This window comes from Capsicum annuum, chromosome 1 (assembly GCF_002878395.1).
Source record: "Capsicum annuum cultivar UCD-10X-F1 chromosome 1, UCD10Xv1.1, whole genome shotgun sequence".
NCBI lineage: Eukaryota > Viridiplantae > Streptophyta > Magnoliopsida > Solanales > Solanaceae > Capsicum > Capsicum annuum.
Window position 1 is genome coordinate 219,274,482 of NC_061111.1, and position 27,445 is coordinate 219,301,926.

The window sequence follows — 27,445 nt, forward strand, 5'->3', positions numbered from 1 at the left end:
AAATTTTTAAAGACGGTGAAATAGATAAGCTGACATGGATAAGCTAATATTAATAGTTCGTTGACATATTTAGATCATTTTTTAAAGAAAAAATTACCTTTTTCTACTCTATTTATATGATGGTTTTTGACTTGACACAAAATGTACAAATGAGAGAATTTTATAAAAAAATTATGATCTAAAATAAGTCATAAATATTTATAAATATATCATTCTTTTTGTGAGATCGATAAATAAAAATTGATGTCATCTCTGTTTTAGAACGATTAAAATAGAAAGTTAGTCACTAAACAAAGGGAGTATAATTTTTATATACTTCTTCCGTTTAAAAAAGAATAATCTATTTTGACTTGACACAAAATTTAAAAAAATAAAAAAGATTTTTAAATCTTGCCCTTAAATTAAAGTTGTATCAAATATTTTGTTATGTGGAAAGTTAAAATTAAAGTATTGCCAAAAAGAAAAATAAATTATTTTTTTTAAAATGAATTAAAAAGGATAATAAATCATTCCTTTTTAAACGGAGGGAGTATATAAATATAAGTTGTATGTTAGAGTGATAAAAGTCTCACATTGATTGGAAAATGAACTAATAATTTGCTTATATGGACTTGAGTAATCCTCACCTCTTGAATTAGCTTTTAAAGTTGAATTAGACCCAAGGTCCATTTCTTATTGGGCTCCCGGTCCACGCGTTAGTGCCAGTTGGGCTTGGGTGTAAGGGGGTGTTAGAGTGGGTAAAAGTCTCATATTAATTGAGGAATGGACTAGTGATTTGCTTACGTGAATTTGGACAATCCTCCCTTTTGAGCTAATTTTTGAAGTTGAATTAGGTCCAAGTTTCATTTATTCCCTCTTCCATTGGTCAATTAAGTCACTATTAAAACCCCCCCCCTCAACCCATTTTTGTCCTCTATATTGACCATTTTCTCCACCACTTCTCAACCAAATATGTCTTCTTCTCTCTTTGCAAACTCTGCATTTTCGCATAGCACTACTAACAATGTCTCCTTACAATCCAAAACTGATTTTAGAAACTTCCTTACTCTTTCAATCAAAAAACACTACTACTCTTATGCAAACACATTATGTATCCGATGCTCCATTAACCATATTCAACGACCTGAATACATACCAAGCAAAATCTCCGACCCAAAATACGTACGCATATTCGATACAACTCTCCGTGATGGTGAACAATCACCAGGTGCTGTCAAAATTTACTTCTTATTTTGCTTTATGATTTTCATTAATGCTAGAATATTACTTTCTTTTTAGTCTAGGAATATTATAGATTATTTAATTTCCTTCTAAATCCGGTATTTAGTTTCCTTTTAGTTTAGTGAAAAATATCATATTTTATTTTATTCCAGTTAATTCTCTATAAATAGGGATATATATAGTAGTCTTTTATTTTTTCAATGCAAGAAACAATTATATATATTATTCATATTCTCTTTAATTTTTCTCATTCATTTGTTCAATTACATAACGTACAGGCGCGACAATGTCAACAAAGCAAAAGCTCGAGGTGGCACGTCAACTCGCGAAACTCGGAGTTGACATAATTGAAGCTGGTTTTCCAGCTTCATCTGATGCTGACTTCGAAGCAGTGAAATTAATAGCAGAAGAAATAGGCAATGATGAACAAGGGTATTTTGGACATGTTCCAGTTATTTGTGGATTATCGAGATGTAATAAGAGGGATATTGATAAAGCATGGGGTGCTGTAAAGTATGCAAAGAAACCTAGGATACATACGTTTATTGCAACAAGTGAGATACATATGAAGTATAAATTGAAAATGAGTAAAGATGAAGTGGTGGAAAAAGCTACCAGTATGGTAGCTTATGCTAGGAGTCTTGGATGTGATGATGTTGAATTTAGCCCTGAAGATGCTGGAAGGTTTGCATTTTTTACTCCCTCCGATTCAACTTATTTATCTAGTTTTTTTTTTTTTTTCATCTTATTTTAATTATAATGTCTATACATGTTTAAGATCATATAAGTATAATATCTATAACTTTTTATATAATATGCTTAAAACTACAAAATTAAAAAATATTTTATAATAAGTTATATATTTTTAATTTAACATCACTAAATCTATAAACTTCTTTAGCTTTTTAAATTTTGTTACATGTCCAAAAAGGATAATCAAATTAAAAAGAAAAGAGTAATTTTTATTCAATTTACCTTCTTAGTCTTTTTCTGTTTTAATAATGGCTTGATTTATGCCAGTTTGTGTGTGTTCTTTTAAGTATTTATTACCATTGTCTGCCGCCGCCGGAACTTATGCAAATGGATGAATATAAATTAATTTTCATTTCGAAATTATTTGTTTGATTTTGATCTAATATAAAAATAAATAGTATTCTTAAATTTTTTGATTATAAATTAAAAATATCTAAAATGTATCCAAAGATTTTTTAATCTCACGATTTTGATATGCTGTACAAAAAATTAGAATAAAAAATTATCAAAAAATGTGATATTCTTTTAAAAATAAAGTAAAAAGATTGACAAAACAGAAAATTCACATTCTCTTGAAAATGAAAAGTAATACTGTAGAAAGAACTAAGAAAGTGGGAGTACTCATTTTGACCTCAGCAAGTTCAAACAGTAGTCTTCTTGTGATTAAAATGTCTTGAAGGTAATGATTGATTAAAAAATGAAATACTTGCGGATAATTACTCAATGTTTACTTCATTTAATTAAAATTATTTTTATAGTAATAAACCTAAAACTTTATTGGTTGCGTTTATTTGAAACACTAAGGGTCGATTAGTACAGGAATAAGGTAGGATATTCAATGATCAAATTTTCAAGTAAATTTATATTATATTCAGTTGATAACAATTCATTTCGAGTAATTTGTACTATTCATTAAGTATGGTATAAATTTAATATCAAATTTATCTTAAAATATTTTATTTTATTCCATCCAATATGAGATTATTTAATACCATCTATTATATGGTATAAATTAGTTTCGAAATTATAATTGTGAAATAATTTAATTTACGTACCAAATGAGCCTTGCATATTTTCTTTTGCAATTTTTTTGTGAAGTTTTTGAACCAAAGTTCATGAAACAAAACAATAGCAGTTTCTTCAAAAATATTATCATCCTCATTCCATACTATTTTTGAAAAATTGAATATTCATTCCATGACATTAAAATAAAATCCGAATAACATAGTTTCTTAGTTATTGAGCTAATTGCCTAGTGGGCTTGTCCTGGAGCTAATTGCATATAGCTGGTTGATGGCTCTTTAAACTCTGAAAAAACAATATTGGGTGTGCTTGGTATGAAGAAAATAGCTTCTAGGAAAATCAGTGGGTTATTTACTTATTATAGTAATGTTTGATACATAAATAAAATATTATTTTAAAATTATTTATATATAATTTAGATAAATATTATAGGGGTGGTGTGAATGAGTGAAGATGAAGTGGTGAAACCACAATTAAATTTAATACAATACGTCACTTGTAGAATTTTTTTTTTTGTCATTTTAATAAAAAAATTCTAGGAAAAATATTTTGTGAAAAATATTAATGTCCCATGGTTAGGAGCTCTTTTAGTACTTCCTTCGAATTTGATACAAAATTTAAGTAAGTACGAGACTTTAAAATTTTATGATTTATTAAAAATATGTTAAATTTATCCAAAAATCATTTAAAAAAAGATAGTTATTTTTTTTAAATGGACTAAAGAAAGTAGACGTGGTGTGATTTGTGAGCGCACAATATAATTTCCTTGTAAAGCATGTTGTCCATTACAACGAAAAGCTCGACACTAATCACCGTTCTCTGTGTCTAGGTGCCTTTTTGCCGGAATAATTTCATTTTATCAGCGATTTACTAAAAAAATTCAAATTCAACTTAAAATTGAATTCTTAGTAGGAGTTTGATCGTAAAAATAGAAGTAAATAGTTTTTGTGTAATACATAAATAACGAGTTTTATATTATTGTATTAATTGTGTAGTGTTTGATTGTTCTATTTATTGCTTGCATAAATAATATCCGAATAAGTTATGTGAAAATTTATATACTATTATTTTATTTGAGGAATAAGAATGTGGAGATTAGTAATATCTTAACTAAATTTACAAATGATAGTATTAAGTATTAACCTTCTTAATAGTAAGAAAATTTTACTTTGTTTAAATAATAAGTAAATATTCTAAACTACACATTATATATTAATTTGTACCATATTAAACTAAACATTCAACCATAAATAATTACTATATAACTTTTTCTTACATAAATAATGTTACATAATCCAAACATTACTAATTTTTGCATAACTTATATCTTAACCAAACGACCCTTAAATTTGTTTTTGTTTTTTGTACTGATGCTTGCTAGTAAGTATTGGGAAATTGCACATTCCGAGCTGGTCCAGAGATCATGATTATAAAAAAAATTCTTGTTTATTCCACTCAGGTCTGATAGAGAGTTCCTTTATCATATCCTTGGAGAAGCTATCAAAGCTGGTGCAACAACTCTTAACATACCTGATACTGTTGGATACACAGTCCCTAGTGAATTTGGACAATTAATTGCTGACATAAAAGCCAATACACCAGGAATCGAAAATGTGATCATTTCAACACATTGCCAGAATGATCTTGGACTTTCTACTGCCAACACTTTAGCTGTAAGTGTTCAATTTCTTTCATGCCTAATGGTTATGTACTAAGTTGTTCGAACTTTTCATTTTTGGTGTCGCATGATGTAGATATAATGATTTTTATAATCAAAATAGAAGGGTAAGGTGAAGTTGAAGAACAAGAAGTACTTTGTATATAAAAATTTCTCTGTCTTATATCAGCCTTTTAATATTCTCCTCTTAATTAATATTTTTCTCTCATAATACCTTGTAAGTTTTCTACGTAAGGTCTCATAATTTAGACATATAATCTATCTTTAAATATTTGAATTACTTTTATCGAAATCCCGCACCCATATTCGTACCTGGATCTATACTCTAAATCTTAAAATTTAGATCACTAAGGATTCGACCTCTACATCTGCACCCGTATTGAACTTAGTTACGTACCAACTTACATTGTATGACAAACATTGAATCATGTTCAATTTCAGGGAGCTTGTGCAGGTGCAAGACAACTAGAAGTGACCATCAATGGCATTGGTGAAAGAGCTGGAAATGCTTCTTTTGAGGAGGTGAGTGAGAGTCTTGTATAAAGAAACTTCAGGTTCTCACATGCATGAGTTTTGAGGTCCACAAACTGGAAGGGGGTTGGGAGCTATGTCGCTTGAACTCTTCAAAAAATGGCAGCGGTTATGTGTCAGGATTCTCTAAAAGTAGTGTATTCTCGAAGAATCTGACACAGGTAATGCATCAAAAGTGAAAAGTCTGCTCAAAATAGGCTGGGATAAGAATATGGTTTGAGGATTATACAGCCTATGGCGTGAGTGTCCATTTATGCATTTTTGAAATACCAAAAATGAGTCCCCAAATATTTCATCCATGAAATCATGAATCATTACTGCATTGCCAAATTAAAAGAATAAAAGTATGTCTTTGTCCAATTTTCAGACACAACAAGAAAGGATTAGAAATTGTGCATTGCTTAATTCTTATTCGTGAACATGTGGGAGCAGGTATATCATCATTATTTTCTTTGTTAGAATAGAATGAGAATAAATTTGAATGAAGAAGAGCAAAAACAAGTGCTGGCTAACTTTTGTGTTATATGATAGGTGTTAAAAGTTAAAACTGACCCATATTATGGATGATTGAGAAATGAAAGATGGATACTTTTCTTTCTGTCTAGTAAATGCTTGTTTCACCTACCAATAGGTTTCATGCTGAATTTGTTACAATATTGCTATGAAAAGAACAGCTGCGAAATGCAACAAATAATGGATTACATTACAGCATTTGACGGTGATACCTGAAACTTGAAAATTGACAAACTACTGACTTGCATAGGAACTCTTTTGCCTTTTTGGTACTTTTTTCTGTTTGATTATTTTCTTGTGCTTTCTTTCTTTTGTTTTAACTTTTTACCTTTCCCTTGTACTGAAATAGGTTGTAATGGCCTTAAAATGTCGCGGAGAGCAAGTATTAGGTGGTCTATACACAGGGATTAATACTCAACATATCATTCCATCGAGCAAAATGGTATTGTACCCCTAGTTGCATCCTAATCTTCTAGAGACTTATACCAGCTAAAATCTGTTTTCTTTGTACTGTTTGCTGATGTATACCTTTGCAGGTGGAGGAGTATACAGGGCTCCAGGTGCAGCCACATAAGGCCATTGTTGGAGCTAATGCATTTGCTCATGAAAGTGGCATCCATCAGGTCTGTGTTATTTGCTCTAGTTATAGCATGGATGCACCTAGCTTTAGTGTTGTAAACTTTTTCGCCATATTACTATGCTAAACATAACATGTAGCTATTTATGTTGAAAGATCCATTTGGTTAATCTGCAGAAAATATTGTGTTTTACTGCCTCTTTCTGTGACTGGACACTTGATTCACTCGTTCGCTTGTGAAGCTTAAGTACATGGATATATTTTGTCAAGTTTGGGGCATTATACTCGAAATCGCCATCAAACAGAAAAGCCTCAAAGTCCACCACAAATCACCCAATTAGAAGCCTCCACATATCTTTTTCTTTTTTGGGGCATTATAACAGAAACCAATTACTAGTCCAGGAAATTAAGATATCGTTTAGCTCCCAGCATAAAGGATTTATGTTCAAAAGTTTGAATCTACCCACTCTTTCATCTCTGAGATTCTCCATTTCCTTTTTGGCCTTGTCAGGTGTGCATTTGTTGCAATTTTCTCTCTTTGAATTTATCAATGTATCTTCTACATATCCATTAGAAGTTAGAGCTCAATTCAATGATTTTTTCGGGTGACTGTTTAGATTCATCTTTGATTTAAATTATTTGAGTTATCATTTTTTTTAATTATTTGCAGTTAGTTCCCTATTGGCACCGCTTTTTCCTTTACTACTGAGTAGATTTTCTCACTTTCAATTATTGTAAATTTCTCAACTAAAAGAAGAGAAACTAATTGATGTCTCTTCTGCCTTTGTGCTATATGTTTTAGGATGGAATGTTAAAACACAAGGATACATATGAGATTGTATCTCCTGAAGATATTGGGCTTCGTCGTTCTAATGAAGCTGGTATTGTACTTGGAAAACTAAGGTATGGTTTGGTTTTCCAGTCAATTATCTTTGTAATGTCATACAGACCAATCAATTTGTTTGCAAGTTTTACGTTTATTATGTTTACTTTGGAAATATTTGTTTTACCACTGGAGTATAGCTTCATGAACTCCACGATGTTAGATTTGATCTTATATTTACTACAATGGAAGAAGTTCTTTTACTACTGGAGTACTGCTCCATGAACTCCATACCTAGAGGCGGACCCACGTTGCACCTTGAGGGTGCACGTGCACCCAGTAACTTCGTAAAAAATTATATATAGAGAGGGATAGATATAGGTATAGATACTCTAATATAACGTTAATATATTAAATAGTGCACCCTTAATAATAAAATTTGTTTGGGTGCACTGGTCTGATACTCAAAGTTGAGCACCATTTGGAACCCGACATCGTGAGTTCGATTCCTGGCGAGGGCCGGAGAGCAATTTTTTTTTTAGCCCTTTAATTTGTGCCACCTCATCTGGCCCTACCTCAATTTAAAATAAATTTTAACACACAATTCCCCAATCCCTAAGCTGTCAAGCCCAAATGATATTGGTGTATTCCCCTCCAAATCTCTAAAATATTTTTTCCAAACCTAAAAGTCCCTTCAAACAAATTTTTCTTTCTTCCAAGTTCCATCCCTACATTACCTTTATTCTTCGTAATTTTGTGGGTATTGACGATAACATATCGTAAATTCTTTACTATTAATTATTTTTTTCCTTATGAATCATCTATTTTGTTTCTGTATCACTGGATAAAATTTAGATGCTCATGGATATTAACATGCTTTTTAGTTGAAATGGTAATAGATAAAATAAGGTATTTTTTTTATTTCTCAATTTAAAGTATTAATATTCTTTCAAAATTCTACTTGCAACCTATGGAAGGAGGGGTGTGATTCCCCTGTCAGTAATGTTATGTTTACTTATATTTTTGATGAAAATTTTATTTTGTAGGAATTTATTATTGATTGTTGTGAATTGGATATTATTTTTCTCAACCAAGTTCTAGTTTTAAAGACAATTCTCCCGTCTTATAAAGAATTTGATGTGAATTCACTTAAATCCGATCCTGAAGAAAGAAAATCAATTCATGAATATGACTCTACGATACGAGATTAAGTGAGAAGACACTATATTCAATAAAGGCCTTGTCAACCGGATCTAGGTTTTAAGTGATTGTTTAGTTTGTTACATTGAGAAAGAAGGATATATTTGTAAATATAAGCAACGATGCAATCATTGACCGTTTTTAGAATATGAAAATGCGTCAATATCTAATATGAAAGGATGGTCTACTTTTGTTATATTAACACTAAATTAATGATGTTTGATCATTTTGAAATTTATACTTTGCTAATAATTTTTTGCAATTTTTAAATTTAAAAGAATTATATGTCAAATTAGGTAGTTGATAATTGACATGACTTAATTAAAGATAATGGTGCACTTGCTATCTTTAAATCCTGGGTTCGCCTCTGTCCATACCGTTACTATTTCAGACAGTAAATCATCCTCCATTTTTGATAAAGTAGTATTTCAGCCTTTAGCATCTCTATCTCTTACGTTTGAGCTAAAATCTTGTTGAGATTTTCTTGCTATAATTTGGTTATTGTCACTATTTTGTCTCACAATCATAATAGTGATGTTTACTATTCTCTCTCTCTTCATTTCTCATTTGCAACATCCATGTTGAACTATATCCTTCTTTTTAGGAAATTGATAACATGTTGATTTTTTATTTTTTTTATTTTCAGTGGTCGCCATGCATTGAAATCCAAAATGCTTGAGGTAAGTTGCAGAACTTATGAATTGCACATATTTCTTGTATCACAAAAAAAAATATTGATGAATCATTTTAATCCTATTCCAGCTTGGATATGACATTGATGGAAAAGAACTAGAGGACTTCTTTTGGCGATTTAAGTCAGTAGCTGAGAAGAAAAAGGTGAATTAAATTGTTCATATTTCCGTTTTTAAGCACTCAAATTTGTATTGTCCGTAGTTTCTTCAGTTCATTCATGAGGGTTATCTGGAAAATTTTTACTTCTTACCTGTGCGGAACAAATGTGTAAGTTGAAGCAGAGGAGATATGTTGTTCATTTATTTATCTTCCCTACTGCTCTTTCAGAAAGTTACAGATGATGACTTAATAGCACTGATGTCAGATGAAGTTCTCCAGCCTCAAGTTGTTTGGTGGCTTGGAGATGTACAGGTAGATGAATTTCTTCCTTTTCTCGTATTTGCTGGTTCTTTTTTGTTTCTTTCTTTTGGACTGAAAATAACAGTTGAGCTGATTCAAAATGATTTAATGTTCAATGGACAGATTACATGTGGTAGTCTTGGCCTCTCTACAGCAACTGTTAAGCTTATAAACACCGATGGTCAAGAGCATATTGCTTGTTCTGTGGGAACAGGACCTGTTGATGCAGCTTATAAGGCAGTGGACCTCATTGTAAAGGTTTAATACAACAGAAACTCTCATAAGACTGAGGGTCATAAATTGCAACTATAATTGTGACACATTTATCCTTTATACCGTTCGTGTACTGCATTAATGTACTTTTCCTCATTATGCAGGTACCTATAACGCTCCTCGAATATTCCATGAATGCAGTCACAGAAGGTATAGATGCCATAGCTTCAACCAGAGTGTCAATTCGCGGTGAGGATGAGCATACTGTAATGAATGGTTCAACTGGCCAGACTCTTCACCGTACATTTAGGTATGAAATCTACAAGAAATATTCTTTCATTTTATGTAGAACCTGGGAATATGAACATGACAGAGTCAGAGACAAGTGTTTACATGGAAAATTTCCAAAGTATGACACGGTATGGAAGTGAATATTAGCCAGCAGTACAAAACTAGGATCAACATGGGAATGGAATAATATACATAAAAAATATGACAAGTAACCATTTTGGTATCTAAATATGAAAACATTTATATAATAAAATGTATCACAGATAATGGACTTTTGTATCTAATATGTCAAACAATTGTATAATGTAAATGTATCATCTGAGGCAGAAACCTAAATTGATATCAGATTCTCGTTTCTGCTAGTCAACCCTCATTCGTGCATAACTGCATCGAAGACCTTCCAAACACTGCTCATGTCCACTGTCAACCTGTGTCTTCAACTCCTTTTTTATCAGTTGACCTGGAATTCAAAGCAACTCCAGTCCCAGGTTGTCGTCCAACAATACAACCAGGAAAGTCATAACATGCTTGACCATATATCTAAATGTGTCCTACATATGCTAGTGTCCAGCATGTAGTTGATAAGCAAACATCATTTCTTAGGCGACTCATAGCGTACCAGGATAAATGTATCAGTTTTCGTTTCTGACTTAAAATATTCTTGTCTCCCCTTTTCTTCCAGTGGAACTGGAGCGGATATGGATGTTGTTATGTCTAGTGTCCGAGCCTATATTGGTGCATTGAACAAAATGCTAAGTTTCGAAAAGCTGGTCTCAAGATATGACAAACCCGAAGATAGCGTGGTGGTATAAATGGTGGTGTGTGATCAAGGAATAAACTCCTGCATCCATTATCCCTTGCAAATTTATTTTCCGGTATCTCGGCATTTCTCTTGTCAATTGTACAGAAGTAGGGTGCGTTTCCAACAAATTATGATTTTCATGGAAGAAGTGGCGATGATAAAAGGCAAATTGTGTTGTGTTGCATTTTCATTTTCTCGTATGTATGTTCTCTCCATTCTTCTGCAGGTTGATGTACAGCTTGTAGTTTACTTTGGGACAAAGCTTAAATGGATTAAATGTGTGAAAATTATTTAAGCTTTGTGTTTCAATTAAACACATGCACTTTATGTGGTTTAGCTTTAAAATTGTTTCTGCTTATGCTCTGCTAAGTTAGGAGCTTCTTTTTGAAGTTAATTATTACAGAAACATCCGAGTTTTCCCCCTTATCAGTCCTTCTGAAGGGTTTTTCTAATTGCAAAAAGTCTGTTTCAATTTATTGTTGTTGGAAAGAAAGAACAGAACTTGGTCTGTATAAAGGAAAAAAACAAATGTTGAACTAAGAAGAGAGAGCAGAAATTTTTTTATTATTTCATAGCTTATTGAAATGATCACTGCCACATTTATACACAAAATCATAACCGAAAAAGCTTAATTAAAAGAGTAAAATAAGCTATCATATCTCTAAAATTATTGCCTAAAGATTAGTAGCTGTTATAAAATCAGATTGTGCATGATTGCAGCCTTATTTACCTATACTTAATCCAACTTTAAAGTTGTAAGCTGAATTTCAGCAGCTAGTACAACTAATCTGCAGCTCTTGAGGCATTAATCTTAACACTCCTCCTTGACTTGAGAGCTGTAACACCAAGTCTATCTATGAGAAACTTGAATCTTTCTCTAGGTAGAGACTTAGTTAAAATGTCAGCATTCTGAAAAACAGTTCTGCAGTGCACCATAATTATATCTCCATTCTTTTGCACCTCCCTCAAGAAATAAAGCTCGATCTTGAAATCTTTTGTCTTTCAATGAGAAACAGGATTATTTGCAATTGAAATTACAGCTTCATTAGCCACAAGGATTTCAGTACTCTTCTTTTGTTCCATGTACAAATCTGCCAGCAGCTTCCGAATCCAAAGAGCTTGATTCACAGCTAAAGCAGTACCATTTAAAAATGGTATTTTCTGAGGTCCTCCGACGTCCGTGTGAACAATTTACAGCTTATTCTTTGGCCTTCATGATGAATTCTGAAAAGAAAGCCTTGTTTGCTTCCCATACCGACAAGCTTCACAAGCAGACAGATTTTTCTCAAGGCTCGGGAGACCTTTTGTTAGTTGATTTTCTTTCATGAAGAGTATGGCATCATAATGATAATGTCCGAGTCTTTAATGGCATAACTCGAAATCATTTTCCAACCTGACAATTGTTGTTTGCTCCTCGTCCAATAGATTCAAGGAAAACTCCTTCCTCTCATCTTGATATTGAACATCTCCTTATTGTCAGAATCCTTAATGACACATGTTTTTTCTTTAAACAACACTTTGAACCCATTTTCAAGTAGCTGCCTAACACTTAAAAGGTTTTGATCAAGATCAGGAACAAAGAAAACATCAGTTATAAGTTTCAAACCTGTAGGGCTTTGAATTGCAATTGTTCCTTTGCCTTTTGCATTAAGATATTCTCCATTTTCAATTTTGTCTTTGGAAATAACAGATCTATCTAGCTCTTTAAAGAGCTCATGATCACTGGTCATATGATTTGTGCATCCACTATCAATCAACCAATTTTTAGAAGTGTTTTTGCAAGCAAAACAAGTTGCTACAAATAATTGCTCTTCTTCATATTGATTTACAACGGCCTTGGCTTCTTGTTGTTGCGTTTGTGACTTGCATATCCTCTCCACATGGACGAATTTATCACATTTGTTGCACTTGACATCTGGTCTTTACCAATATTTCTGTTGAGAGTGATTTGTCTTTTTGCAATGGGGGCAGGGTGGATTACTTCCTCCCTGATTATTGTAATTATTGTAATGCCTTTGTTTCTGGTTCTTTTTCTTTTCCCCGTATGACTCATTCCGTGATTTAGCTTGAAAAACACCTTCAACAGAACCTTCTTTCCTCATTATTCTCCTTTCCTCTAATGCCTGCAAAGCATTAACAAGTTCTGCCAAGGTAATGCTTGACAGATCCTTAGAATTCTCTAAAGAAGATATTGTGGCTTCATATTTCTCAGGAAGTGTAACAAGAATTTTTTTGAACAATTCTTTCATCAGAAAAATCCTTACCAAACAATCTCACCTTGTTGGCTAAGTCAAGTAGCTGATCTGCATAATCTTTTATGGTTTCTGATTCTTTTATTCTCTTCATTTCAAATTCCCGAATCAGATTCATCACTTGCATATTTTGAAGTCTTTCGTTTCCTTGGTATTCCTTTTCAAGATACTCCCAAATTTCTACAGCGAACTTTATTTGCATAATTCTGGTAAGAATTGAAGGAGATACCGCAGAGAAAAGGCATGCTTTGGCTTTGACTTTCCTTGTCTTTCTCTCCTTGCGATGTCTCATCTGATTTACTGTTGGATTATCTCCAAGAGGAGTTACTTTATAGTCCTCTTCTACTGCTTCCCATAGATCCAGTGCTTCAAGATGAACCGTCATTCTAATTGCCCAAGCTTGATAATTCTCACCATTGAAGACGAGTGGAGTTAGAAAGCTTGTTTCAGAATTCATTTTCTATAAACTATTTAAGATAACAGTTTAAAGAATGGTTATATAGAAAGAACTTATATCTTTTATTCACTCTCTTCTCACAGGTCCCTCAAGATGACAATGCTCTAATAGCAATTTGTTGGAAAGAAAGAACAGAACTTAATCTGTATAAAGGAAAAAACCAGATGTTGAACTAAGAAGAGAGAGCAGAAAAACTTTTATTTATTTCATAGCTTATTGAAATGATCACTGTCACATTTATACACAAAATCATAACTGAAAATGTTTAATTAAAGGGGTAAAATAAGCTATCATATCTCTAACATTATTGCCTAAAGATTAGTAGCTGTTACAAAATTAGATTGTGTTTGATTGCAGCCTTATTTACCTAAACTTAATCCAATTTAAAGCTGTAAGCTGAATTTCAGCAGCTAGTACAGCTAATCTGCAGCTCTTGAGGCACTAATCTTAACAATTGTTAGTTTTATAGGCAATGATATTAGTATTTGTTTGGTTCTTTGAGTGATTTTTTTCCTTTCTAAAGGAAGTGTTGGGACTCTGGGGCTGTATAGGGCCAAGGGGGTTCATCCGAAACTCTGCGGTGGCAATTACACTGTTTATACATGATTAAATTACTTTATATGTGTAAAATGTAGACGTTGAATTCTGAGTTTTTGTGTTTTTTTTATGGTAATTAAGCAGCTTTACTAATCACCAAGTAGAATATTTACAAAGCAAAGCAGGTTCACACAACCTAAATCTAAAAGCAATCACTGCCTAAGCCAAGAACCAACTCTGCGATATTCCGACAAAAACAAAATCCAGCTATACTCCCCTTCTCATTCAACTAGTATTGACATTGATCAAGCAACATTCTAACACAACCAGAGGCTCTAACATTACTTATACAAGTTATTTGCCTTGCCAGTGCTTCCGCAGATTGTTCCTTCTTTTCAAAAACACGAGTGTTCCTCTCAGTCCATACTCTGTGTATAAATTCAGCATAATAGTTTAACCAAGTGCGACATATGACTTCTGCCTTTTGTTTTCTGAGTAATCCACTGAGTCAATGTGGACCAAGACATGGGTTGTGAAATATGCTCCCAACACAGCAGCCTGCTCCAAACTTGGCTTGACTAGTCACATTCTCCAAACAAGTTAGTCCTTTCTCCAGTTCTAGTTTTCACAGAGTACAATTAGCATCAACCTGAATGCCCCATTTTCAGAGTCGATCAAAAGTATGTAATCTACCCAGCAGTTGAAGCCAAATAATAAACACAACCTTGGGTCGAGCTTGGTTGTGATACACGACACTTTCCATGGGACTTTAGGCTAATCCCCTACAAGTTCTTATAAATCTCCTTTACCATGCTAGCTTTAGAACCAGTAGAATTAATAAGTGCCAGATGTGATCTAGCATGAAAAACTTTCTTCACCACCCAGCATGTTTGTAGGGGAATGGCCATAGTTTCTATGCCCCTCTCCTTGATGTAGTAACTAAGGATCCACCTGATCCATAATTTATCTTTATTATTAGTCAGTTCCCAACACATCTTTGTAATAGCATCCCTGTTCCATAGTTCCATCTTTAACATGTTGTAGTTTCAGGTGAGAAAATCTTATCCCATGATACTAAGGCCCTTTTGGTGATTGAGCTTACTCCAGATCAAATATATCTTCTACAATATGCCTCTATCATCTTCAATACTCTTGCAGGAATAACAAACATTTGAGCCCAGTAAGGTTGAATTCCAAATATGACTGTCTGTACTAGTTGTACCCTAGCTGCATAGGACATTTTTTTTTGCTGTCCAAGAGGCAATTCTTGCTACCACTTTATTCACTATAGGTTGCCATTGTAAGAGACAGTTTGTCAGAGGGATGTTCAAATAAGAAAAAGGAAGTTCACATTGGCTATTGGCGCAGTAGGGTCTACACCACCACAATAGATTGAATTTTTGGACAAGTTTGCCCGTAAACCTGAAGCTGCTGAGAAAAGACAGAGATTTTCAGGTAACAAAGAAATCGAAACAGTATCTCCTCCGGTAAATAGGAAGAGGTCATCCGCAAAACTCAAGTGTGTATTGCCAAGTCTAGAGCACATGGGATGATACTTGAACTAACTATTTTGTTTCAAGGCCACCAAGTTCCTGCTTAGGTATTCCATCACAATAGCAAAGAGAAAAGAAGACATAGGGTCTCGTTGTCTCAAGCCTCCAGTTGCATCAAATTGCTTTGTGTTTTCTGTTCACAACCATGGGCGGAGCCACCTTTAGCGAAGGGTGGTCAGATGCACACCCTTCGCTGGAAATTATGTGGTGAATAGAGGTTAAATATTAACCATCACGAGTGTATATTCAATTTTGCACACTCTTAACGTAGTTGAGAATAAAATGTGCACGCCCTTCATCAAATTCCTGGCTCCGCCACTGTAATCACAACAATAGCATAATTAACCGTTGATACACACTCCATAATCCAATTAGAGAAGTTGGTAGGAATATCTAAGCCCTCCATTACCTGTTTAAGAAGCAGCCAATCCACATTATCATATGCCTTCTGTATATCAACTTTTGACACATTTAGGTGATAAATGTTTCCTAGAGTAAGCCTTCACTAATTCTTGAGCTAGTATCACATTGTCAACCACCCTCCTTCCAGGGACAAAACTTGCCTGAGTATCTGATATAATTGATGGCACCACCTTTTGTAGTTTACTGTCTAGAACCCTTGCTATCCTTTATAATACCAGGGCCAGAGACCTTAGGATGCAAGGTAATACCTGTACAATTGATCCCCCTAAACTACATACATGTACTAAAAGACTTTTAACTGCTGAACACACTTCTTCATGTATCACTAACCAGTCCTGAATTTAGCATTGTAACCATGTACAAATGGAGATGTATCATCACCAATAGAAAATAACCAGCATAAATTTCTTGATCAGTCACATCCATACACAGCTGCAACTGCTAGGAACGAGAAAGTACTGGACCAAGCCTCATGATTTGTTTGTTTATAGCTGGAGTGATGGACAGGCTGTACCCATCAAAGCCTTGTAGAAAGTGATGATCTCCTTCTGAAGTCGAACTTTATCCTTCTACACAGTACTATTTAATGCAGTTAATTCAAAGATCTTCTTTCTATGAGCTCTCTCTTTCATGAAAAGAGAGAAGTACTTAGTATTTGCATCTCCCAACCTTCGCCAAGTAGCTCTTGATTTTTGTTGGAAAATACTCTCCTATGTCATGGACCATTTCTCCCGTGTATTAAGAGCAACCCTATCTTTATCTAGCATGTCAGCTGTGCTTTGAGTATTCAATTGCCCTTATATGACTTGTAACTCAAGTCTGGCTTGTTCCACCCTCATCTCTATGTAGTTGCTTAAATATCTTCCTCATAGCTTTTAGCTTAAACCAAACATTCCTCATTTTATGATAATGCAGTGTCACTCCCCAGTGCTCTTTTACCAGTGGTAAGAATTAATCATGATCAGCATATATGTTGAAAAATTTAAAGAAAATTTACCAATTGGTGCACATAGTGACAACTTCATGTGCATTGGAGCATTGTCGGAAATATGAGGCACTCCATAATCAATCCTCAATTGATCATAGGTGTTAAGACACCCAATTTTGGCTCACTTGTTTTTTTTCAAATTAATTTTTTCATGCTTCTTAGTCCTAAATGATTTACTAAAAACAAATTTGTTTTTTCCATCTACTATATTTAATATTTTAATTAAAAGTAGTTGATTGTTTAAAGCATATCAAAAGCATTTTGACATTTGCTTCTACATTTTTTTAAAATTTATTTATTTTTACTACATCACTACTGTATTTTCGAAATTATCAAAGTTAAATATGTATATTAACATATTTACATAATTTATATACGTATAGGGAAATTAATTAGAATTAAAGAAGTATTATTAAATTAATTTAACGGAAAAGAAACTAATATATATATATATATATATATATATATATATATATATATATATATATATTAAACACAAGACAAGAAGTCAAGTGGCAAGATATTAAAAAGACACGTGACAATTTTTAGGACAAACTAAAAAAATACAGTAATAAAAGTGTTGAATTAAAGATTAAAATAATTTAAATTTAAAAATAATTTTTTTTTTAAATATCATTAGCTTAAAACAAGGAACTCATAGTTAAGAATCCTAAATAAACTTAACTATTTCAAAATAATAAAAATCTATAAATAAGTAATACTTGCTAGAAGTAAGAATAGAAATACATACGTGGTGTTAGTTATGGTGCAGTAAAATAACAACAACAACAATAATAATAATAATAATAATAATAATAATAATAATAATCTATTCTCTATATATATTTAGCCAAAGATATTTGTGATAAGGATAAGGATAAATAAGATTTGAAAATTTGATTTTGAAATATATTACTTTTCGAAAATCTATATATCTATATCTAGAATCTATATCTATATCTATATTTATATCTACATCTATATCTATAATCTATATCTATATCTATAATCTATAATCTATAATATATTAAAAGTGTAAAGGGTCTTAGAAATATTATTTGAACTTTTTACCTTTCATTAAAAGTCTTCGTTTTAGATAAAATAGTCTTTCCACATACTAAATATTAAATATAATAAATATGTTAAAATTTAAATAAAGAGGATTTTTTTTATTATGGTTAATTTCCTACACAAAAATTCTTTTTCAATTAAAATAGGTTTGGTCCCTAAACAAAAAAAGACAAAAGACGGTAAAAAAAGGGCAAAAAACGTAAAAAAAAAAAAAATAGGAAACAAATTTTCTATTTTGATTAAATTTCTGTAACAAAGATCCTTTTCCAATTAAAATAGGTTTGATTCAAAATATTATAAAAGAGGTCCAAAGAATAGGAAAAAGAAAATCTCATGAGTTTTTTTACCCTTTATTAAAAGTCTTTATTTTAAATAAAATTATTATTTTATTTTTTTTATCATTATATTTATAATATTAACATTATAAAATTATGTAGGATTTTTTTGGGTAGTTTTATGGAAAAAAACTACAACATACAAAACTAAGTTTGCCTACGTACGTTCTTTTTCCCAAGAAAAAAAAAAAAGGTCTTATGCAAAAAAAAAAAAATTACTAAAATATGTAAAACTCTAACACATTAATTAATCTCCTTTTTGGTTTATGAATCTACTATTTCTATAAAAACCTTTATAATTTCAATTTTCTTCAACGACAATCACATTTGCTGCAAATTTTCGTTTAAAACTTTGTTGGCGCTAAATAAGATTTTACTTTTCGAATAGGACGATTTGATGTAATGGGTAACCCTCGTTTTAATTTTTTATTAAATATTAGGGTCAAAATCTAAGTAAAGATGCAAACGCATTGTACTTGTACCGATCTCATGAAATAATAGTGGTATCGAATCGAATTTTAAATATAGTTATTTTTGTCATTTTTAAAGTGATGCCCTTTATTTGGTTAATTATGTCGCAAGTTGCTTTTGAAACTTTAATTCCTTCTCTTATTTGCGGGGTTAAAGTAATTACAGTAGAAGTTATGATTCTCTAATTATATATATTTCAGATTCTACATTAAGTATTAGTTATAGTTGTTATCGTATAGTTTAATATATACTATCTTACGCCTTTTGATTATCAATTGTTTCTCCTCTTGTGTTTTAAGTGTCGATCTATAGCCCTGATAATTTTTCTTAATTAGTTTAAAGTTGTTTTAATGCTTTTATACAGTGTTTAATGAATATGTTAATTTTTGTTTAAATATTTTGCATATTTTGTAAAATCATTAATTTATTTATTAATCCGATATTTTTTAAAAATGTGAATTCATTGAAGTGAGATACACGCGTGTGTCGCGTATTCTTAGACTAGTATATATAAAAGCAAAACTAAAAGCAAGACAAGAAACCAAATGACAATATATTAAAAAGACACGTGGCAATTTTTAGGATAAAATAAAAAAAAATATTGTAATAAAAGTTTTGAATTAAAAGATTAAAATAATTTAAATTTAAAAATAATTTTTTTAAAAAAGAATCATTAGCTTAAAACAAGGAACTCATAGTTAAGAATTCTAAATAAACTTAATTATTTCAAAATAATAAAAATCTATAAATAAGTACTAGAAGTAAGAATAGAAATACATGCGTGGTGTTAGTTATAGTGCAATAAAATAATAATAATTGTTACGAAATATAAAATAAAGAACAACAAGAATAAATAGAGAGAAAAGAGGGAAGACTTCTTTATTTCTCTTGAGGGATGAGAGATCATAAGATTGAGCATACAATGAACAAAATCCTCTATTTATAGGAGAAAATACTCCTAGTTTTCGACTAAAAGATAGTTACTTCAAATCCTGATAGATATCAACTAGATCTTGATAGATCTTATCTATATTCTTGATAGACATTCACTATAATGTAAATACATTTATAACACTCCTCCTTGAACATCAATTTCTAATTGATAGATAATGTGCCTCGTTAAAACCTTACTAGAAAAAACCCAGTGGAAAAAAATCTAGTGAAGGAAAAGAGTACAAATCTCTAATGATACGTATTTCGGCTACCTTATTAAAAAACTTACAAGAAAAACCCAGTGGGACAAAACCTTGAAAGGAAAAAAGAGCACAATGTGTATTTTCTCCCCCTGATGAGAACATCAATGAACTTTTGTATCCCGATCTTGTGCATCATCTTCTTGAAAGTTGCAGTTGGAAGAGACTTGATGAACAAATTAATCACATTATCACTTGAATGAATTTGTTGCACGTACATATTGTCATTCTTTTGTAGATTATGTGTATAGAAAAACTTTGATGAAGTGTGATTCGTTCTATCTCCTTTTATGAATCCTCCATTAAGATGTGATATGCATGTTGCATTATCTCTGTATAAAATTGTGGGTACCTTGTCACATTTCAAACCACATTTTTCTCGAATGAGATGTATCATGAACCTCAATCATACACATTCTTGGCTTGCTTCATGATAGCTATTTTTTCAGCATGGTTCAATGAAATGGCTAGATAGACTGCTTTGTATATCTCCAAGATATGACAGTATCCCCACATGTGAACACATAGCCTGTTTGAGTTCGAGCTTTATACGGGTCAGATAAATACCCAGCATCAACATAACCAATAAGATCAGAACTGCAAGCTTTAGAATAAAATAAGTTCATGTCTTTTATCCCATTTCGATGTCTCCTAGTAGGAGCAGAACTATATCTTGCTAACAAATTAATCGAAAAGTCTATATCAAGCCTTGTAATATTTGCAAGATACATTAGTACACCAATTGAACTAAAATATGGTACTTCAGGACCAATTCAATTTGGTATGTTTCTCATTTCAGCAAATAATCTTATTGCTTTTGAAAACTGTGCAAGAGTTTCAATGATTTTCAAACTATCAATTTATCCCTTATAAGGATAATAAACATGTTTCCCAGAAACTTTATATTCTTCAAGTATTTTGAATCCTTTAGGATTTTTCATATAGATTTTTGTCAATTGACAATATTCAATATTTCATGTGTGACATCTTCAAGTGTCTGGACTGCAAATCAAATAAGTTTTATGCTTACCAAGATGCATCATTTTGTATCACTTGATAAATGTTTCTATGTCAGCATGCTTAAATAAACATAGAATTCAGATCATCGTAATCTTTCACAATATTACGTCAATATTGTGTCAAAGATATTGATGATATATCATTTTGTATCGATTCATAATACGACATAACATTTTGAGATCTCATCACTTCATTATTTTAAGGTACCTGAACCTCTCATAAGGTTTTATGAAGTGTTATGTTGTAGGATCTTCAAGAGTACATTTCCTTCTTATTATAATTATTTGCTCCTTATCTTTTTCAAGGATTATTTCATTTGAAAGCGATTGGTCTACTATGCTTCACGCATGCATAGACATTGTCCTTTAGGGACACAAAATAGAAACACTTGCAGCTTAAGTGCTTTCGACTTTTGACTTGAGTTATCTCTTGAATGAGGATCTAATAATAATTTCTAACATATTTTATGGCTTCTTATAATCTCTCCCTTATGTTAGAAAAACTAACATACATCCTCCATCTTCTTTGAGGAATCCATCTTTGTGCATCATGGTATATTTATAAATTGTATACCGCACATCAAAATTATTAGATGGAATAGTAGGTTCCTGACCTTGAACCAATTAAGAGGAAAGAAATAATCATAATTTATTAGTTTAATGCATACAAGTTCTATTGTATGCAACATATCATATTTCAGACCAACACACGAATCTTTGTTCTCATTAGTAATGATTTAGCTATTTATTGAATGCATTCAATGCCAAACCATCATCATCAAGATGAATTGTCTTGATTGCACAATCTGAAAATTATGCTTTTAACTCAATTTTATTAAGCAAGAAACTTTATGAATGTCAAACTGCAGGTTGACAATAAACGTACAAGTGATCATCTTATATTGATGCATCTTTTCAAGACATCACATGATAGGTGAACGGGCCCTTATTCACCTTTTATACTTTTCAGATTTTAAGAGATCTAATGCCAATATTAGTTGGTCCAACCAACTTGTCATAAGAACAAGCAACATTAAAAGTAATGAAGAATTTTCTAATTCTTCAATATATGCTCAGTATGCACATCTTTGAGATGTCACAATCGTGCATGTCAATTTATGAACTTTTATTATTAGCAAACTCCAATTTTACCATAACATGTACCTTTTGCTTTAGTAAATTTCAGATTTACTATTACATGAATAAAGTTCAGATTTATTACTTCAAAAGTAGATTTCAAAATAACTCTTCTCAGTTATTCTGCCTCTTTCAGAGGTGAGTTATGATACCACCACAATCAAGTGCATGTTTGTATTGAAACAATTGATACTCTCATTCCCCAAGAGTGGAATATAATAGTTCCTTAAGTCTATCAAATTTTGATAGCTTATAATCTCTTTTGTGATATTGCTACTTCAAGAGCAAATCGAGGCATACGTATGGTTTAAAGAATTTTTCTTTAACATATCTTATGATCATAATATGAATGTAAAAATATCATCACTTTTGATGATCATTATCATATTGTCCCTCCATGCGTATATTCGTGCATTCAATCACTTGTCTTTTTTCAGACATATATGCACTACTATCACATACACTTCAAGAATGAAGTAAGTTGTCATATTTCAGACTTATCATATATTGCTACTACATTCACTTCTTGGAATAAAGAATATTCAATGGGATATCGTGATTTTTCATCAAATATTGCCTTAGCTATCATAATATAATTAACATGGTATATTGAGACAATTCAAACTCAATATCTTATCCATATAAAGACATCTTAGGCATAAATCGATGGGACTTGAACCGAACATATTATCATCCCTTTTGATAATATTGTTCTTGAGGAATAAATTTAAAACATAAATGGTTCCAAATCAATTATTTTTTCTCAAATTCGACAAGTAGTAAAAGACAAATAACATAAGACAAGCATATAATCTTATATGTAGTTATGCCTTATAAGATAGTACTTTTTTTGTCTACTTAATGAATTGATAAAAAAAATAAAAGTTATATTATTGGTAAATACATTTACATTAAATTGAGCACTTAATTATTACATCACATATCGTAGTACACGACTATATGACTGATTTGTTAGAAGCTTATTTTTAAGCAAAAGCAACTACAAAATGGCCACGTAGTGATTAAAGAATCACACAGGGATACAGGTACAACTTACAAGCAGAACAGAGAAATGTACATTGATACCACCTAAACGTTGAAAATTATTTTGCACATAATACTCAAATATACGATATGGTACATTGTTATTATTACAAAAAACAGTTGAATTAAAAGAGATGAAGGATATTTGTACACAACCATAGAAGCGTCTCACGTTAAAGAACTAAACAATATATACTTTATATTTTTATGTGTATATAGTATTTAATGTTGTGTAAATATTTACGTAATAATCTAACTTTGAAATTACCTTTAGATTTTTAATCTCACCTTTTTTGACAGTGATAGAGTCTCATGCTGATAACGTATTATGAAATATAAAAGAACAAAGAAGAAGAGTAGAGAGAGAATAGATAGTAATTCTTATTTATCTTGAGGACGAGAGATCATAAGATTGAGCATATAATGAACAAAAATCCTCTATTTATAGGAGAAAATACTCCTAGTTTTCAACTAAAAGATAGATACTTCAAATCCTGATAGATATCAACTAGATCTTATTAGATCTTGATAGATCTTATCTATATTCTTGATAGACATTCACTATAATGTAAATACATTTATAACAATAATAATAATAATAATAATAATAATAATCTATTCTATATATATATATATATTTAGCCAAAAGATATTTGTGATAAGGATAAATAAGATTTGAAAATTTGATTTTGAAATATATTACTTTTCAAGAAATATTTTAGTGGCAGGATTTTGAAATTTGAAGTCAAATAGAATTTGAGTTGAAATAAAATTCTAACTTCTCAACCTTCTATTTTTTATATATATATATCTCTTTAATGGTGCATAAATCAAATCTAGCTTTTCTTCTCATAATTAATCTCATTTGCCATCATTACGTTTCAAGCTTTGCTCTCACCCTGATTCCTTGTTATATGATATTGTAAAATATTTTGGAACTCAAATTTTAGGTTTGAATTTTCTTTCTTTTGCAAGTTCTCTTTCTATTCTTTCTACCATTGTCTTTGCTTGCTTTGCTTTATCTCAATTTCTACTTAGGATTGCTCGACTTACTTCTACCCATACAACTGTTGATTTACTCGGCATTACAACCTTAAGGACAGGGGCAGTAGTTATTAAAATACCTAACAATTTTTTTGCATTAACTTATTTTTTTATTCTTTCTCCTCAGTTTCTCTCCTATGAATTTTAAAAAAAGAATTAGCTCAATTTTGAATATTAAAAGTATTCTATTTTCATGTATGTATATTAAGTGAAAGTTTCACTTTATTATTTGTTAGTTTATTTTCAAATGACTAATTTAATTGACATTGTTAATTTGATAAGCAGAAAAGAGCAACAAGGATAAAAGGAGGGGAGAAGAAAAGTGGCGAAATATAAAAAAAGGTAACTAAAAGTTAAGAACGATGACGAGTTATATGTGATTCTAAAATTACATTTTTATTAAGAAGATTGTATCTCCAAATTCATCAAAGTGATTTAAATTAACTTTTAAACATATGTTTTCACTTACCTATTTCACTAAATTATTTTTAAATCATTTTTTAAAGTATTGTCTTTAATATTATTATTGTTATTTCTTTTTATGGTGCTTTATTTCATGATTTTATATTTAATTTTAATTATACACATTGATAATTATAAATATTAAATTATTTATTTTTTGAGTTGACAAATTATTCTTTAACTTAAATTAAAGAGAAAAGAACACACTTTGCCTTATTCTTTAATTTATTTGTTTGAATCATTTTAAGAAATCAAATAGAGTAAGCAAAAATACTTAAATATATTCTTGAAAAGTTTAAACTATGAAAATATCACAAGCAACAAAATTTTATATCATTTAGTTGATTAAAACATAAAGTATTTGAATTTAAATTGAAAGAACATATTTAAATCAGAATTAGGTTTATTTTGAATGGGAGAATTATAACTTTTGAATCGATATTTTATCTTTGAATTTGAAACATATAAGGTTCTTAAATGTTTTCTTTTTTATCATGCAAGTGCTGACATTATAGATATGACTATTGCATGACTTCAAATTGCAAATATATACTAACTATAGTTATATTGTCTTTGTAATTACAAATATAATGTGAAACTGTTCTTTCCATCTTAATTAACACTCCACCAAAAATAATAATAATAATAATACTTCCCAACTAAATCTAGGAATATAAGGCTATTATATATATTTTTTATTTGGTATGTTTGCTTTGTGTAGAAAAATTATGTTAAGAAAGTATGTATTTGATTTTGAGATGATCATTTCTTTTTTAAATAATATTATGTCAAAAAAGTATGTGAATCAAATGATAACATTTTTATTCAATTTGATTTGTTTGTTGTTTTTCCTCACTATTATAGCAACATTTAACGTATAATTGAAATTAAGATCGAATTATTTGATATTAGGCATATAAATATTTATACATCAAGTTAAAGATTATTTTATAAATATATTGTAGTTTTTTTTATATTTATTTGAATTTCTTTTAAAATTACTACAACATGTTTGGTATAGATTAGTTTTACAAGAAGTCCACCATGTACATGTTAAGCAACATAGCCGAATCTAAATCAACTAATGCATTCGTAGAGATGTGATGACTTTAAAATTTAATGAAATATTTAAATATGATTAAAGTAAAGCTATTATAGGTAAAGTAGCAAGCTAATAAAAAGTTAAAATAATAAACTCATGGACTACGTACAAAGTTGGATTGGGTAGGTGTGGTTGGTTGGTTTGGGGGGGGGGGGGGGGGCAGTAAAAAATCAATACTCAAAAAAAAGTTAAATTTTTAAAAATAAATGCTTATGCTGTATTAAAAAAGTGTAGCAGACATTCATATTAAGTTACGTGATAGGCCGGTTAAAAATTATATTAATGCATATACATATCATTATGACAAGAATAATAATAATAATAAATATACTAGTAAATTTGACGCTCTTCGCGCAATCATAAAATATCTTATCAAAATTTATTAATTATTGTTTTAATGATTTTCATTTATTTTTTAGATATCTATTTGCAATTCTCTATTTTATTATTAGAGTGTTTTTTTTGTTTTGTCCTATAAAAGTAAAAGATATAATTACCTCAAACATATTAATGCAAAATATATTAAAAATATGAAAATTAATATTTAATAAATAGAAAAATAAAAAAATAAAACAGTAACCAAACCATAAGGTAGAATACTACTCTATAATCCTAAGAAAGAAAGTCAACCTATTCGGAAAATCTCAAATAAGTATTATCTTTTTATTTGTATGATAGACTGTTTCTATTATCATTAACAGTATTATTATTGAGTTCTTTTTTGAACTCTAATAAATAAAATATAAATTGAGGAGAAATGTTGCTTTAATATCTAAGTAATTTTAAGCAAAATGTAAGGAAGAAAAAAAAATATATTATACTTTCATTCAAATTTCTTAAGAGAAAAAATTATAAGAAACCTCATTTCTTTTCCTTTTCTTTTTGTATTGAAAGAAAAATATATGGGCATTTCATGTTTAAACATTAGTGTGTGTGTGTGTGTTATATGTATACATATATATATATATACCTCCCCTACGTTTTCTTTTGCCTTCCACCCCCAAAAAGCGAAAGGCGGGAATTAATTACTAGTTACCAGAGTCAACCCTAAAATAGTTTGGAAAAACAAGATGTTGCGGAGACAGGATTTGAACCCGTGACCTCAAGGTTATGAGCCTTGCGAGCTACCAAACTGCTCTACCCCGCGCCGAAGATAAGAACTGAAAACTAATAGATAAACAAGGATAAAATGCGCCCCTCCACCCTATCTGTACAAATAGAATAGCCCATTTATACAGAATGGTAAAGGGGCTTCTATGATCATCGACCATAGAAATAGAAATGAAGCATTAATCCTTACCAACTTGATCTTGTTGCTCCTGGCAACAAACATGCATGAACCATTTCACGAAGTATGTGTCCAGATAGTCCAAAATCTCGATAGTTAACTCTCGGCCTTCCGGTCAAAAAACAACGTCGATGAAGGCGTGTAGGTGCACTATTCCGTGGTAGGGATTGTAACTTTCCATAAATTTTTCATTTGTCACTCAACGACGGAACCTTGCTTATTTCTTTTTTTGAGGATCGACGAATCGAATGATATTTCTGTTCCAATTTTTGCCTCTTCTTCTCCCTCTGAATCAAACTTTTCTTTGCCATAATGGTTGAATTCCTATTAGTATCCATGATAAAAGTCGAAT

At 30.8% G+C, this 27,445-nt stretch overlaps 1 protein-coding gene, 1 non-coding gene and 1 pseudogene across 2 annotated transcripts; 1 reads left to right on the forward strand and 2 right to left on the reverse strand.

The window, feature by feature from the left end:
• The first annotated feature begins 903 nt into the window (after positions 1-903).
• LOC107851945 (2-isopropylmalate synthase A) lies at positions 904-11,062 on the forward strand. Its single transcript, XM_047408972.1, has 13 exons — positions 904-1,207; positions 1,500-1,905; positions 4,457-4,670; positions 5,117-5,197; positions 6,069-6,161; positions 6,256-6,342; positions 7,099-7,199; positions 8,966-8,999; positions 9,082-9,156; positions 9,340-9,423; positions 9,535-9,669; positions 9,789-9,934; positions 10,598-11,062. The coding sequence occupies exons 1-13, from the start codon at positions 952-954 to the stop codon at positions 10,725-10,727; spliced, it is 1,842 nt and encodes a 613-aa protein (XP_047264928.1). The 5' UTR covers positions 904-951; the 3' UTR covers positions 10,728-11,062.
• A 15,816-nt stretch (positions 11,063-26,878) lies between these two features.
• Positions 26,879-26,952, reverse strand: TRNAM-CAU. Its single transcript has one exon. It is a non-coding gene; the product is annotated as a tRNA-Met (tRNA).
• The window catches only part of LOC124896976, a 2,892-nt pseudogene continuing 2,399 nt past the window's right edge, over positions 26,953-27,445 (reverse strand).

What these genes read in the sequence shown, in the direction of transcription:
- LOC107851945 (XM_047408972.1), top strand. Translation starts at nt 952, where the DNA reads ATGTCTTCTTCTCTCTTTGCAAACTCTGCATTTTCGCATAGCACTACT. An exon ending in CTACTGCCAACACTTTAGCT is followed by an intron (nt 4,671 to 5,116) that starts GTAAGTGTTCAA and finishes GTTCAATTTCAG; the next exon opens with GGAGCTTGTGCAGGTGCAAG. An exon ending in TCATTCCATCGAGCAAAATG is followed by an intron (nt 6,162 to 6,255) that starts GTATTGTACCCC and finishes ATACCTTTGCAG; the next exon opens with GTGGAGGAGTATACAGGGCT.